This window comes from Meriones unguiculatus, chromosome 19 (assembly GCF_030254825.1).
Source record: "Meriones unguiculatus strain TT.TT164.6M chromosome 19, Bangor_MerUng_6.1, whole genome shotgun sequence".
Taxonomy (NCBI): Eukaryota; Metazoa; Chordata; class Mammalia; order Rodentia; family Muridae; genus Meriones; species Meriones unguiculatus.
In genome coordinates this window covers 31,104,010-31,117,676 of record NC_083366.1, presented here as the reverse complement: position 1 = coordinate 31,117,676, position 13,667 = coordinate 31,104,010, and the positions used below count along the sequence as shown (strand labels likewise).

At 45.3% G+C, this 13,667-nt stretch overlaps 1 protein-coding gene across 2 annotated transcripts in view; it reads left to right on the top strand.

Annotated features, from left to right (window-relative positions):
* Actn2 (actinin alpha 2) overlaps positions 1 to 13,667 on the top strand; it is a 70,867-nt gene that overhangs the window by 43,313 nt on the left and 13,887 nt on the right. The window contains exons 9-14 of one of the 2 annotated variants that reach the window (XM_021655642.2): positions 300 to 392; positions 2,863 to 3,093; positions 3,879 to 4,026; positions 5,630 to 5,780; positions 10,921 to 11,029; positions 12,397 to 12,537. In XM_021655642.2, coding sequence (XP_021511317.1) covers positions 300 to 392; positions 2,863 to 3,093; positions 3,879 to 4,026; positions 5,630 to 5,780; positions 10,921 to 11,029; positions 12,397 to 12,537 — 873 coding nt within the window. The remainder of the gene's footprint in view (positions 1 to 299; positions 393 to 2,862; positions 3,094 to 3,878; positions 4,027 to 5,629; positions 5,781 to 10,920; positions 11,030 to 12,396; positions 12,538 to 13,667) is intronic. The other variant, XM_060372318.1, reaches the window with a different exon arrangement.

Here is a 13,667-nt window from a genome sequence, read left to right as displayed (position 1 = left end):
TTGGCCCACATATTTCTGTTACTAACTTGCTCAATGTTTTATAAAGCTTGTGCTTTAGACTAATGATATCTCCCCATTATTCCCTACAGTACATTCAGCCTGCCGTGTAAGTCTGTGTGAAAACTAAAAAAGGTGTGAACTGACTCATCCCCTCTATCCTACCCACCCTGACCCAGACTGTACCATTTTCCTCACACCATCTCCTCTGTCATGCCTCACCCCACCGCGTTGAGCTTGATGTGTGTTTGCGTGCATACCCTCATCGCCCAGCCATCCTGTTTACCGATTGTGTTTTGCAGGCCGAGACAGCAGCTAACAGGATATGTAAGGTTCTTGCTGTGAATCAAGAGAATGAGAGGCTGATGGAAGAATATGAGAGGCTAGCGAGTGAGGTAAAGGAAATGGGTGGCCCCGGCTCTGTGCACCCGGGGCCAGGGGTGAGGCAGAGACTGCAAACAGATTGTCCATGCTTAGTTTTTGCACTTTTCATCTCAGAGAGGGCAAAAGCAGAAAACACACCTAGCCTCAGAGGTTGTTCATCCTGTAGCAACATGCCTGGTGCCAGTGTCCCCTCCCAACCCCCCCGAGCCCTCCGTGGCCTGTGCAGAGACTCCAAAGCTCAGTGACAGTCTGCATGTGTTGAGGCGGTAGGAAGGGGATTCTAGTTTTAGCTCTGCCCCCGAAAGGTCAGACCCTCAAGGCAGCATCACACGCCTTGTTTATTCCCCTGACTTGTGGGCTGCTGGCATCATGGTGGGTGCTCTTCATGTCAAGGGCCCTGCTTGGCACTGTGAGCCCATGTGAGGGGAATCTGCATAACCTCTTGGGAGGAGGAGGTGTGGTGAATGTGTGCGCACAGGTGCAGACAGGATCTGGAAAGACAGCTCGCTTCCAAATCCTTTGAGCCTCGGATACATTTCTGTAGCTCTTCATTCAGATTCCTGGTTTGAGCAATGCATTTGCATTGCATGGTCCTTATCATAGCACAGAGAGTACCAAGGCTTCCTTGTCACTACCCCTGTGTCACCTTTGTAACACAAACCCAGGCTGAGGGACCCCAGAGCTGTGTCCTCTGAGATGGAACTCAAGTACAGATCCATATTCAAGACTGGATAGCTAAAACTAAATTTTAAAACTAGTTTACAAGGTTAAAAAAATAAATACAAAAATAAATAATTTTTGCATTAACTTGATTTAGCTGATATTTGGTCTGTGATATGAAAATGATCAGCATAGGTGAGATAAATCATCCCAAATAGGAACTTGATAGCATTTGATCAAAATAAACTGAATGTATACCTTCATGCTGCTGACACGGGGGAGCTTTAGTTGTTTGATTCCCTATAACTCTTTTGTTTTTTTTCTTCTGTAATTGTTATTATTGCTGTGAAAAAAAAAATCTCATCTGCTACCATTAAGGCCAGTCTTAAACTTCAAGAGGGAAGTGTATTCAGCACAGAAGGATGGTTAATTGTCAAGAACTTTCTTACTTGTCATTAACTTGGTTTTGTTCTCATTGCTGCAATAAAACAACCTTACAAAAGCAATTTATGGGAGAAATGGTTTATTCTCACTCAAAGTCCCAAAGGGATATGGTCCATTATGGCAGAGGGGGCATGGTAACAGGATCCTGAGGCGTTGATTATGCTACATCCGCAGGCGAGAAGCAGAGAGAGAACAGGAAGCAGGGCCAGGCTGTAAAAACCACAGGGCCTGCTTCCTGTGACTCTTCTTCTAGTGAGTTGCTTCTTCCTAAGGGTTCCACAATGCCCCACCCAAACAGCGCCACCTGCTGGGGATCAGGTGTGCAGACACGTGAGCCTGAGAGGGACATTCATACTCAATCTGCAGCAGTCCTTCATTTATTCTTTCTTCTGAGATGCTGACTGTGGCGGCATCATCATTCTAACTAGTTTTCATTCCAGTCTGCTGGCGCTTTCCCAAGATTCAGTAGACATAAGAGTATATAAACAGGTGTGTGTGCTGGGGGAGGCTGGAAAGATGGTTCAGCAGCTAAGAGTCTGGACCTGTGTTTGAATCCCAGCACCCACATGGTGGCTAACAACTGTCTGTAACTCCAGCTCCAGGAGGGACCTGACACCCTCTTATGGCCTCTGAAGGCACGTCACACATGTTATGCACAGATAATACATGCAGGCAAAACACCATATACATAAAATAAGAATAAGTAAATTTTCAAAACAAAAAAAAAAATAAAAGAGTAAATAAATGACTAGGTGTCTAGCAGGTCATCTCTGAGACCTGGGTACTGACTCAGGGGAAGGGCAGACACTAGATTTGGGGAATTCAATACCCTTTTCACTTATCGCTTATGGATTAGCATAAAAACTAGAAGATAAAGCCTCCTCTGGCCCAGAATCAGTCCTAGGCTTATAGTACAATTCTCTAGTGAGTAAGCTCTATTAAATTAGAGCTTTTTTCTTTTTCCAACAACACATTTGACATTCAGCCCAGTTCCTTGCTGAGTGTCCCTCCTTTGTGATTTTTTTTTCCCTTCTAGAATTTGGAGGCTCCATCCAGCATTTGTCTGCTAATGTCTGGTTGCTGCGTTTCTTGTAAATGTCACATTTTGTCAAACACAACTTCATGTGCTGACCTGAAGTTCAAGTTAAACCTGTGTGTGGTCTCCTTGGGGTGGTCACTGTGGCCCTGGGGCGGGGGTGGGCGATGTCATTCCTTGCACCATGCACAGAGCTGCCGTCCCCTCTTTAAGTCAGTGCAGTTGCAACCATGCTCAGCCATTTGGGAGAACTGGTTCCGCCTATCGGAGGGCCCCTTTATTTTTGAGCCGAAAAAACAGTTTGCTAGCATTTTCAGCCTCGCTTTTGTGTTTGGAAATAGCTTTTGGAATGGATTCGGCGCACAATCCCCTGGCTGGAGAACAGGACGCCCGAGAAGACCATGCAGGCCATGCAGAAGAAGCTGGAGGACTTCCGGGATTACCGTCGTAAACACAAGCCTCCCAAGGTGCAGGAGAAGTGCCAGCTGGAGATCAACTTCAACACGCTGCAGACCAAGCTCCGGATCAGCAACCGGCCCGCCTTCATGCCCTCCGAGGGCAAGATGGTGTCGGTGAGTGAGCGCAGTCCATTGCCCCCATTGCCCTTGGTTTGAGTGTGACTGCCAGTCAATGCAACGATGAGTGACCCTGTAGGAGCCCCATTTGTGGGTTGTGGGACTGGGGGTGGGGAGCGGGACCCCAGGACTTCACACATACTAGGTAAGTGTGCTGCCCCTCAGCTACCTCAAGTCTTACAAAATTTTCTTTTGAGAAATGGTCTTACTAAGTTGCCAGGCTGACCTTGAACTCATTAAGTTGCCCAGGCTGGACTCAAACTTGCATTCCTCCGGCCCCAGCCTCCCGAGTAGCTGGAATTCTCAGTGTGTGCCACCACGCCTGGCTTCATTACTGATCCTCCGCTCCCTTCCACAATGCAGCTCTTGGTGTGAGTGCCCTGACATGGTGCCCTGCGGGCTTTCACAGACTGTGGCCTTAAGCTTGAGATTCCTCTATAATCTACAACAAGCTAGAGAGATTCCTCTATAATCTACAACAGCTAGATCTTCCCTGTGCACTCACCTTCCTGCTGGTACCAACCGCCCTTCCTACCCTGTAGGACTTGGTCCACATCTGGAGAAGTCTGCATGGCTGATGAGAACAGCTGCGATAATTTAAAAGGTCACCGTAGTTATTTAGACATTCGGAAACCACACTGGTGGAATGGTTAGTTGAGCAGAAGAGGCAAGGGAAGAGGAAAGCCTAGGACAACCACTGTCAGACTTGAATCTGAGGGTCTGCAGGAGCCCTGCAAGCCCACATGTCATACCTGTGACCTTGAATGTTCTCCACTCCTCAGGACATTGCTGGTGCCTGGCAGAGGTTGGAGCAGGCCGAGAAGGGCTATGAGGAGTGGCTGTTGAATGAGATTCGGAGACTGGAGCGCTTGGAGCATCTGGCTGAGAAGTTCAGGCAGAAGGCCTCCACGCACGAGACATGGGCTTATGGTAAGGGCGTGAGACTCCAGTTCAGATTTGTCAGCATGTAGGTTGTGGGCTAGTGAGATTGCTCAGTGGGAAAAGATGCTTGCTGCCAAGCCTGACACCCTGAGTTAGAACAACTCCTGCACATTGTCCTCCACCTAGGTTGTGCTAGGGTTGGTGGCGTGTATTCCTGTAATCCCAGCACTCAGGAGGCTGATTCAGGAAGATATGTAGTCCAGTTCAGCCTAGACTACACATTGAGTTCAAAGCTCAACAGGGTTATGTAGTAAGGTCTTGTTTCAAACCAAGAACCACGGATTTGGAGACATGGTTCAGCAATTACAAGTGTGCTGTTTCCTTCTATTTCCAGCACCCACATCAGGTAGCTCATAGACCTGTAACTCCAGGTCTTCGGGGATCTGATGCCCTTTTCTGGAACCGACAGGCACCTGCACATATGTGCACATACCCACACACAGACATATGCATGCCTGTACATGTAATTAAAGATAAAAATAAATCTTAAAAATAAACAACAAAGAATGGATATACTGTAACTGTTTCCCTCACAAGGCTTATGGGAAGTGTCAGTGAGTTCATATGATAAATATTTCAGTCAGTATCTGACACATCCTAGCTACGATGTTGTCATCATTTGACACGTGGACATTTGTGTTCCATTTCCAGCTTGACAGAATTCAATTGTTATAGGCCACTAGCCAGAGAGGAGATGCAGATCTGGATGTCCAGTCACAGCAGTACCTAGGTTTTAGAAATGTTTATAGAGAGGCCTGAAAATGTTGCTCAGTTGGCAGGGTGCTGCTTTAGCACATACCAACAAAGCCCTGGATTCAGTCCCCAGAACCATATAAATTGGGCGTGGTGCTATATCCCTCTAGTCCCAGCACCGGAGATGTAGAGGCAAAAGTATCAGAAGTTTGAGACCATCCTTGTCTAAACACTGAGTTCAAAGCCAGCCTTCACTGGAGACCCCTTGTGCAAACAAAACAAAACAAAAAACCCCACAAATAATAAAGAAAAACCTATGGAGGAATGAGTGAAGGTTCCAAGAGGGAAATTTCTAATGTTTAGAAGCAGAACAAGCAAAACACAGATCACATTTCATCCCAGACTATAGTTTTCAAACACATAGCATAAAGGAAGCCTGGATTTTTTTTTGAGATAGGGTCCTGCTGTGTCACTCATACTCAAATTGAATTCACAGTTCTCTTGTCTCAGCTTCCTGGGTGCTGGGATTACAGGTTTGTACCACCATGACTGAGCATGGTTGCACCAGTTAACTCGAGGGTTTTATTCAACTAGCCCATGTGGCTCATGGGTAGAAATAATTTCTAACTGAACTGAGTGTCACGCTGGGAAAGTAAACAGTTGTAACTCAGAATGATGCAGACTATACTTTGTAAAATGCATTCTTCATGCACCACACCTTTCTTGGTGGGCACCTCCTCTGTGGGCATCTAGAGGGGTGGGGTGTTGCTTACAGGCTGGTTCCTCTTCTCCCTTGAAATCCCAGGGCTCTCTGAGCACATTCTGGTGTGAGGAAGCTGCTGTGTGACTTCGGACACAACAGTTATAGGCCTCATGCGTCTTCTTGTCCCCTTTGCAGGCAAAGAACAGATCTTGCTGCAGAAGGATTATGAGTCGGCGTCCCTGACGGAAGTGCGGGCCCTGCTTCGCAAGCATGAAGCCTTTGAGAGTGACCTGGCTGCACACCAGGACCGTGTGGAACAGATCGCTGCCATTGCACAGGAGCTCAAGTGTGTGCTGGTACCCTGGCTGAAGACCGTAGTGGGCTATGGGCACTCTGCAGGGTCCCCAGGGAACACTCTTTCCTGCTGAGTTCAGAGGGTCATGCTGAAGCCCCAGGGATGATGATTTTTGTGTCTAGAAATGTAAAAACAGGTTGAAGCCTTGCTGTGAGCCAGAGTCCTCGGGTTCTTCCGTCTCTCACTCCTGACCCCACATAAACTATTCAGCTTTCAAAGGTAGTAGTGTGGAGGGCAAGGCCTTGCAGCCTGGCTCAGGCTGGCGCAGGAGGCAGGACCCATAGCTCACATGGAGAGAAAGGCCAAGGAGAAGTCCCTCCCTGAGCCCTGAAGGAGCGGGCTGCCTCACCCTTCTGGGTTTTGGTCTGTGGGAACAGATGTTGTGGTGCTGAGGCTAATCATAGCATAGAGGCTTGCTGCCTCTGCTTTACACCTGTGGTTCCTGGTATGGGCACAGTGTGCGTGGAGGGCGGAAGAGGGTGTTGATTCCCTGGCATTGGGTTCCAGATGTCTGTGAGATTCTGGATTCAGGTCCTCTGCAAGAGTAACCAGAGCTCTCAGCTGCTGAGCCATCTCTCCGGCTCCACATCTGCGGAATTTTTATTGCCTATCACTTAACAATTAAAAACACGGTAATTAAAATATACTTCAATACCTTAGTCCCTGGTTCCTCACTTCTGAGGAGCACGAGCCCCTTAATTAACAGGTAGGGCTTCATGACACACCACCTCTCAGGTTTACCCATATAAATCCTTTATCTTCCTCAGCCTCACATTATACCTGTACCTTCCATCACAGTCTTAGACCTCTTGAATCTTGGCTCTCTGCTAATTAACAGCCACTCACCAATAAAATGAGGTCTTGAAAAGGACTCAAGTTATTTAGTGGACTGTAATGGCTCCTGTGAGTAATTTGTAGCACTCTTAAGTGTTGCCCATAAACTTTAAGCAATAATTTTATATTATTATGACTATTATTCCTGGCATCTTTGGTGCTGTTTGCTCCACACTACCAAGGTGTAACCAAACATGAGATTTAGGTTATGTTAATCTGACTATTACTAACCTTATTTTCCTTCCTGCTCATACTAAGAATAAGTCAGAGTTTATATGGAACCACTGTATAAGAATAAGGGAAAACAGGGAAACCCTAGAAATAATGTAGGCATTGGTGTTTCCATTGTGGTTTAACAAAAAGTTCTTGCATTATTCACTCATTTTTGAGACAGGCTCTCTCTATGTATGTAGTCCTGGCTGTCCTGGAACTCCTTGGGAAGACCAGGCTGACCTTTGAACTCACAGGTGCAGAGATACCTTTTTAAAATAATGATTTTTTTAAAAATATTACTCTGGAAATGGGAGGATGACATAGGCATACCATTGTGTGTGTCAGACCAGAGGGGAACTCTCAGGAGCTGCCTCCTGCCTTGCTGAGGCAGGCTTCTGCCACTGTGATGTGTACTCCTGCTGCTGGGTTTATCTCCTGTCTTGGCCTCCCATTGAGTTCTGAGTTCTGAGATTGCTTGCATGTGCCATTTGCCTTTTTGTGTAGCTTCTGGGGATTGAGCTTGGGCTACCAGACTTACATAGTTAATGTTTTTACCTAGGGGGCTATCTCCCCACATTCCCCAACTGTCTTTTCATTCTGTTGTCAAAATGCCTGACAGAAACAACTTGAGGGAAAAAGGGTTATTTCTACTCACGGTTTCATAAGGATTTCAGTCAGTCAGGATAGAGAAAACCAAGAAACAGGGAGAGCTAGTTTCTTAGGGCGTCTGTTGTTGTGATGAAACACCAGGTCCAAAAGGAACTTAGAAAGGAAACAACTTATTTCAGCATATATGTCCTGATCACATATCCTGAAATCACAGGTCATCGTGAAGAAAATTCAGGGCAAAAACTTAGGCAGGGAAGGGACCTGAAGACAGGAGCTGTTACAGAGGCCATGGAGGAGTGCTGCCTACTCTCCTGCTCCTTCTGGCTTGCTCAGTTTGTTTTCTTCCTTTTCAGCTTTTCTCTTTATTAGATTTTTATCTTTTATGTGTGAGTGTTCTGTTTGTGTGTATGTATATGTACTACTTGCATGCTTGGTGACCATGAAGATGGGCACTGGACCCTGGAAACTGGAGTTAGGAATGGTTGTAAACAACCATATGGGTGCTGGTAATTGAACCAAGGTCCTTTGTAAGAGGGACAAGTACTCTTAACTGCTGAGCCATCCCTCTAGACCCTCAGTTTTTTTTTTTTTTCTGTTTTTTTTTGTTTTGTTTTGTTTTGTTTTTTTAAATGCATCTCAAAACCACTGCCCACAATGGGCTGGGCCCTTGCACATCAATTTTTAATCAAGAAAATACAGCCAGGCAGTGGTGGTACATGCCCTTAATCCCAGCACTCAAGAGCCAGAGGTAGGTGGATCATTGTGAGTTCAAGGCCAGTCTGGTACAGAGCAAGTTCCAGGACAGCCAGGGCTGCATACACACAAAATCACCCAAACCCTGTCTCAAAACAAAACAAAAACAAACAAACCCAACAAAAGACACAGAGAGAGAGAGACACACAGAGAGAGATAGATGTGGGAGAGAGATTGTGAGAGAGAAGGAAAATATCCTACAGGCTTGCCCACAGGCCATCTTATGGAGCCATTTATTCAACTGAGGTCCTTCCCTCCTCTTCGATGACTCTAGCTTGTGTCAAGTTGATATAACAGTAGCCAGCACATCCAGAGTAGAGCCAGACATGAATATGACCTCTAACCCCTGCCCCCTTTTGTGACTCCCTTATGCCACCATGCTCCATCACCTTCAAATTCATGCAACTAGCCAGGAACCAAGCATTCAAAACACAAGGCCATAAGGGACATATCAGATGAAAACATGCAGACCTTTATCTCTTTAATGTTTTCACTTTAAAGATCTGCTGCCTTTCCATTTTGTATCAGGGTTGTACAGCTGCTCAGGGACAGATGGCAGGTTTGGTTTTTGGTTTACAATCAAAGCAGACATAAGTCTTAGTCAGCCTTTGTTCCATGAAAAGTGTGTGCTTGTAGATAGCTGGGGGCTGCTCTTAGGAACTGGACAGGGAGCTTCTGTCCCTGTCAGAATGTTCTGGAAGAACACTAAGATAATAATTATATGTACTTCCTCTGCCAAGCAACAGTAAAGTCAATAAACATGAGTATATGAAAGAAAGAAATAGCGGGGGGGGGGGGGGACGACCATGCCTTTGTATTTATTTATTTTAATCCATAGAGGATAAAAGTGCTTGTTGCTAATCCTGATGGCCTGAATCCAATCCCCAGGACCCACAGGGCACAGGGAGAGAACTGACCCTTGCAAGTCGTCCTCTGACCTCCATGCACTTTTGTGTGCATAGCGTAGCTACTGCCTTAGTTCAAGGGTGAATAAGCTGGGAAACAAACTGAAGCCTCAAGGAAGTGGTTTGCGGGGGAGGAAGGTGCTTCCAGAAAGTTCTCTCATCTCAGCCTGGTTTTAGAGATGCACCGCCCTGCACGTGTCTCCTGATGGCCACAGTTCTTGCTCTTTTCTTAGCCTAGTAGGGTGGTTGGTTTTTATGCAGGACTCAGACACTCATCCCAGAGGAGAGGCGAGGTTAACTTTCATTCAAGCTCCTTTCTTTTGTTTTATTTTGTTGTTTCTACCACACTGGAGGCATCCAACAGGGTTATTGTCCCTAAATGGATGAGCTCCGTCCCGCCCAGTTTTAGGAGTCTTTCTGTGCTGGGTAAAGTCACGGCCTCCTTCTGGACTGGTCATCCAGTAGGCAGCAAGCTGCGTGCCTGTCTGGAGGAGCCAAGGACACAGAACTCTGCAAGTGGACACCTCCTTCCCCATGACTCATGTGACTGTCCCAGCCGCCTCGGCTGGACTGACCTGTGTCACATAGTTGGCTTTCGGAGTAGTTTCCATATAAAAGTCATGCTGTCAGGAGGCCTCAGAGGACACAGGAGGAGAAAGCTAGCCAGAGGCATTAAGAAGACAGTAGTGCTGTCTGCTTTGAAAAGTGTTGACTAACATGACTTTTGTTAATTCTTATCATTTATTCCAAGTGATAAATACTTTCAATGAGGACAATTCAGAAAACCCTGAAATGCCCTGCCAGTTTTCTGTTACATATGTATTTTGTATGTGTGTATGTGTGGGGTGGGGGTGGGGAACCCTGAGAGTCACTCTCAAATGTTTCTATCAGTCACTCTCCACATTTTTTTTAAAAAAAACAAAACAAAACAGAATTTCCTAATGTGAAAGGGCTTGCATGATTCAGCTATGCTGGCTGCCTAGTAAGCCCCACGGATCCCCTTGTCTGAGCCAGGCAGTAATTACAGTAGCACATTTGGGGAGGTCAGAGGGCAACATTAGGGACTGAACTCAGGCTGTCAAACTTGGTGGCAGGTTCCTTTAGTGATTGAGCCATCTCACTAGCCTCCCCACCAGTTTTCTATTAGGTCTTTTTTTAAAAAAAGGCGTGGGGATAGGGGCAGGTAACGGGAGATGGCTGTCAGAGATTGCTTGCTGTGTAAGCATGAGGATATAAGTCTGATCACCCAGAACCCATGCTCAAAACCCTGACACAGGGCCCTGGGAGATGACTCAGTGGCTAAGAGAGCTTGATGACCTATCTTGCAGAGGACACAAGTTCAGTTCCCAGAATCCACGTCTGGCAGCTCACAGCTGCCATTAGCCCCTGCTCAGGGGATCCATCTTCTGACCTCCTCACGCACACACAAACACACTAAATAAATAAATAAATAAATAGATAGATAATAAACAAATAAATAAATAAATATTTTAATGAGCATGACAGTATGTTCTTTTAATTTTAGCTCTGGGAAGACAGATACAGGTAGATGCCTAGAGCTCACTAGCCAGTCATTCTAGCTAAATAATGTAAAGCCCTGGCCAATGGAAGACTCTATCCCCCCACAAAAAAGTGGGGTTGCTAGATAAAAATACTCAGGTAGTCACATATGAGTGTACATTGGTTCACACATACATTTGTATACGCATGTGTATTTATGAACATATACACACACCTCTTCCTTATTTATTTCCAGCTTCTATCCATTTTCTTCAAACCATCTGGGAGAATTAATCTTTATTTCTTGCTTTTCCTAGTGAACTGGACTATCATGATGCTGTGAACGTCAACGATCGGTGCCAGAAAATTTGTGACCAGTGGGATAGATTGGGGACACTCACGCAGAAGCGGAGAGAGGCCTTGGAGGTGAAAAGCTTGAAGCTCTGTTGACCTGAAAACTACTAGAGAATCCATAATTAATCGGTGGTGTTAGTTGTGTTTCTGCATGGCCTCATGTGGGGACAACCAAACACTGTCCAGTAAATGGAGACCTAAGAAGAACGTGAAAAGTGGGAGTCAGAGGACCAAGGGAGGCTGGTAGCTTTGCACTCTAATGTATCAAGTCAGCAGTAAAACATACTTCACAACTTTAAAACGTTTGGGGGATCACAGTCTAAGCCCTGTTTATTAAGTAGCAATCACTGTAAATTTCTCAAAATCCTTTGGAAATTTTTTAAAGGCTTACATATTATTTTTAATTTATGTGCGTGAGCATTTTACCTGCATGCATGCCTGTGTGCCACTTGTGTGCCTGGCACTGTAGGAGACCAGAAGAAGGCATCATATCTCCTGGAACTGGAGTTACAGATGGTTATGAGCCATCGTGTGGGTGCTGGGAATTGAGCTCAGGTCCTCTGGAAGAACAGTATGAGCTCTTAACCACTGAGCCATTCTTCCACTAAAGCTCTGCTGTGCCCATAACTGACTCAGGGTGACACAGCTTGAGATGTGTACCTGGAAAATGCCAACATAATATGGAAGGGAAAAAATGCCAGAAAATAAGTCAGAAAATGTAGCTTGATCGGTAAAACACTTGCCTTGTACACAGAAGGGCCTGAGTTCACTCCCTAGCACCCCATAAAACTGTGCTGGGGCCATCAGTGACTAATCAAAACTCAGGAGGAAGAGATAGAAGGATCAAAGTTCAAGGATATCCTGAGCTGTATAGAAAGTTGAGTGGTGTGAGTCTTTAATCCCAGCACTTAGGAGTCAGAGGCAGCCTTGTCTACATAGTGAATTCAGTACAGCCAGAGCTATATCAGACCCTGTTTAAAAGAGAAAGAAAGAAAAGAGAAGAGAAGGAAGGAAGTTTAAGCAATCCTGGACTACATGAGACTTTGTCTCAATAAAGAAAAATCACTGCTTTAGCTGAAAGAAGTTGTATATCTGTGTGAATTTTCAAGGAGAGTGGTACAGATAATTTAAATGTGAGGCTGCTCTGGATGGTATTAAATTTTTCTTTAATTCAAAAGGCCCTCAGGGAATAAGCTCGGTAATGGAGCACTTACCTAGCATAACTGAGGCCATGGGTTCTATCCCCAGCACCAAAACTAAAGTAACACAGAAGGCCTCTCGGAGACCAGCAGGGCTTACCATCATTCCAGCAGCAGCTAGTATAAATAACAGGACCTACATTAATGATCTGGATACACATTTGCACGTGTTTGCACGTCTCAAGATTTTTAAAAAGCTTATTTAATCCGAGGTAACACTTGCTTCTATTCAATCTTCAGAGAACTGAGAAGTTGCTGGAGACCATTGACCAGCTGCACCTGGAGTTTGCCAAGAGAGCTGCACCCTTCAACAACTGGATGGAGGGCGCCATGGAGGACCTGCAGGACATGTTCATTGTCCACAGCATTGAAGAGATCCAAGTGAGGGGACTTGAACTTGCACTCTTCCTATTAGCGTATAGTTGTTGTATAAAGTGATGCGTTTTGTCCAAGTATATCCTGTACTTAAGTATTTACTCTGCATTACCCTCTTCTATCCCTACTTCTGCTAATTTCCTTCCTTCTGTCTTCAGGTCACATACATGCACATACCTTAATATGTGTATAACACTTAGGGTTCTGGGCTGGTAAGATGGCTCAGCTGGTAAAGGCCTTTGCCCCCAAACCTGATTGACCTGAGCTCAATCACTAGAATCCACGTGGTGAAAGGAAAGAACTGATTCCCATAAGTTGTCCTCTGACCTCTACATTGATTCTATGTCATGCTTAAACCCATATCCACACCACACACACACACACACACACACACACACAAATGCATGCCCACACACGCAAATAAAAATAAAATAAATCTTTAAAAAAGGAAAACAAGGTTCTAGATTAAGGAAGACATTTGATGTTGACCTCTGGTTCCCATGTGCACACAAATATGCATGTAACTACAGACGAGCACACCCACACAAAAGAACCTCCAAAATAGCACCTGCTCCCTGCCAATTGAAAGTGTCTCAGCTTTATATTTCTTCAGAACATTCAAATAAGTCTATAAATAAGACTCATCGGCTTTGGTGTTGGGGAGAAAAGTTACTGTCAAGCACCCAGGACCTAGTTTATTCAAAATCCATTTGTGGGGAATTTGAGATAGAACAGAATATAAAGGAAATATACATTTGTAATTCTTTTTCCAATTAAATTGATAATGTGGGCTGGATTTAGTCAGCGAAGTTTTGCCTTCTGGGTACGAAATCATGAGTTCAATCCCCAGAATCTATGTTAAAAAAAATAAAGAAAGAACAAATTGGGAATGATAGCTTATGCTTGTAGTTCAGTGCTAGGGAAGGGGAGATGGGCAGGGACTAGTTGGTCATCCAGACTAGCTTCATCAGAGAGCAGCCAGGCCGTGGGAGTCCTTGTCTAAAAAGACAAGGTGGACCTCTGACCTCTATACACACGTGAACACACACACCAGGTTTACACTAAAGTCTGTTGTGGTGGTACATGTGTTGATCCCAGAGGCTGGGAATGGAGACGGGGAATCAGGAGTTCAGGGT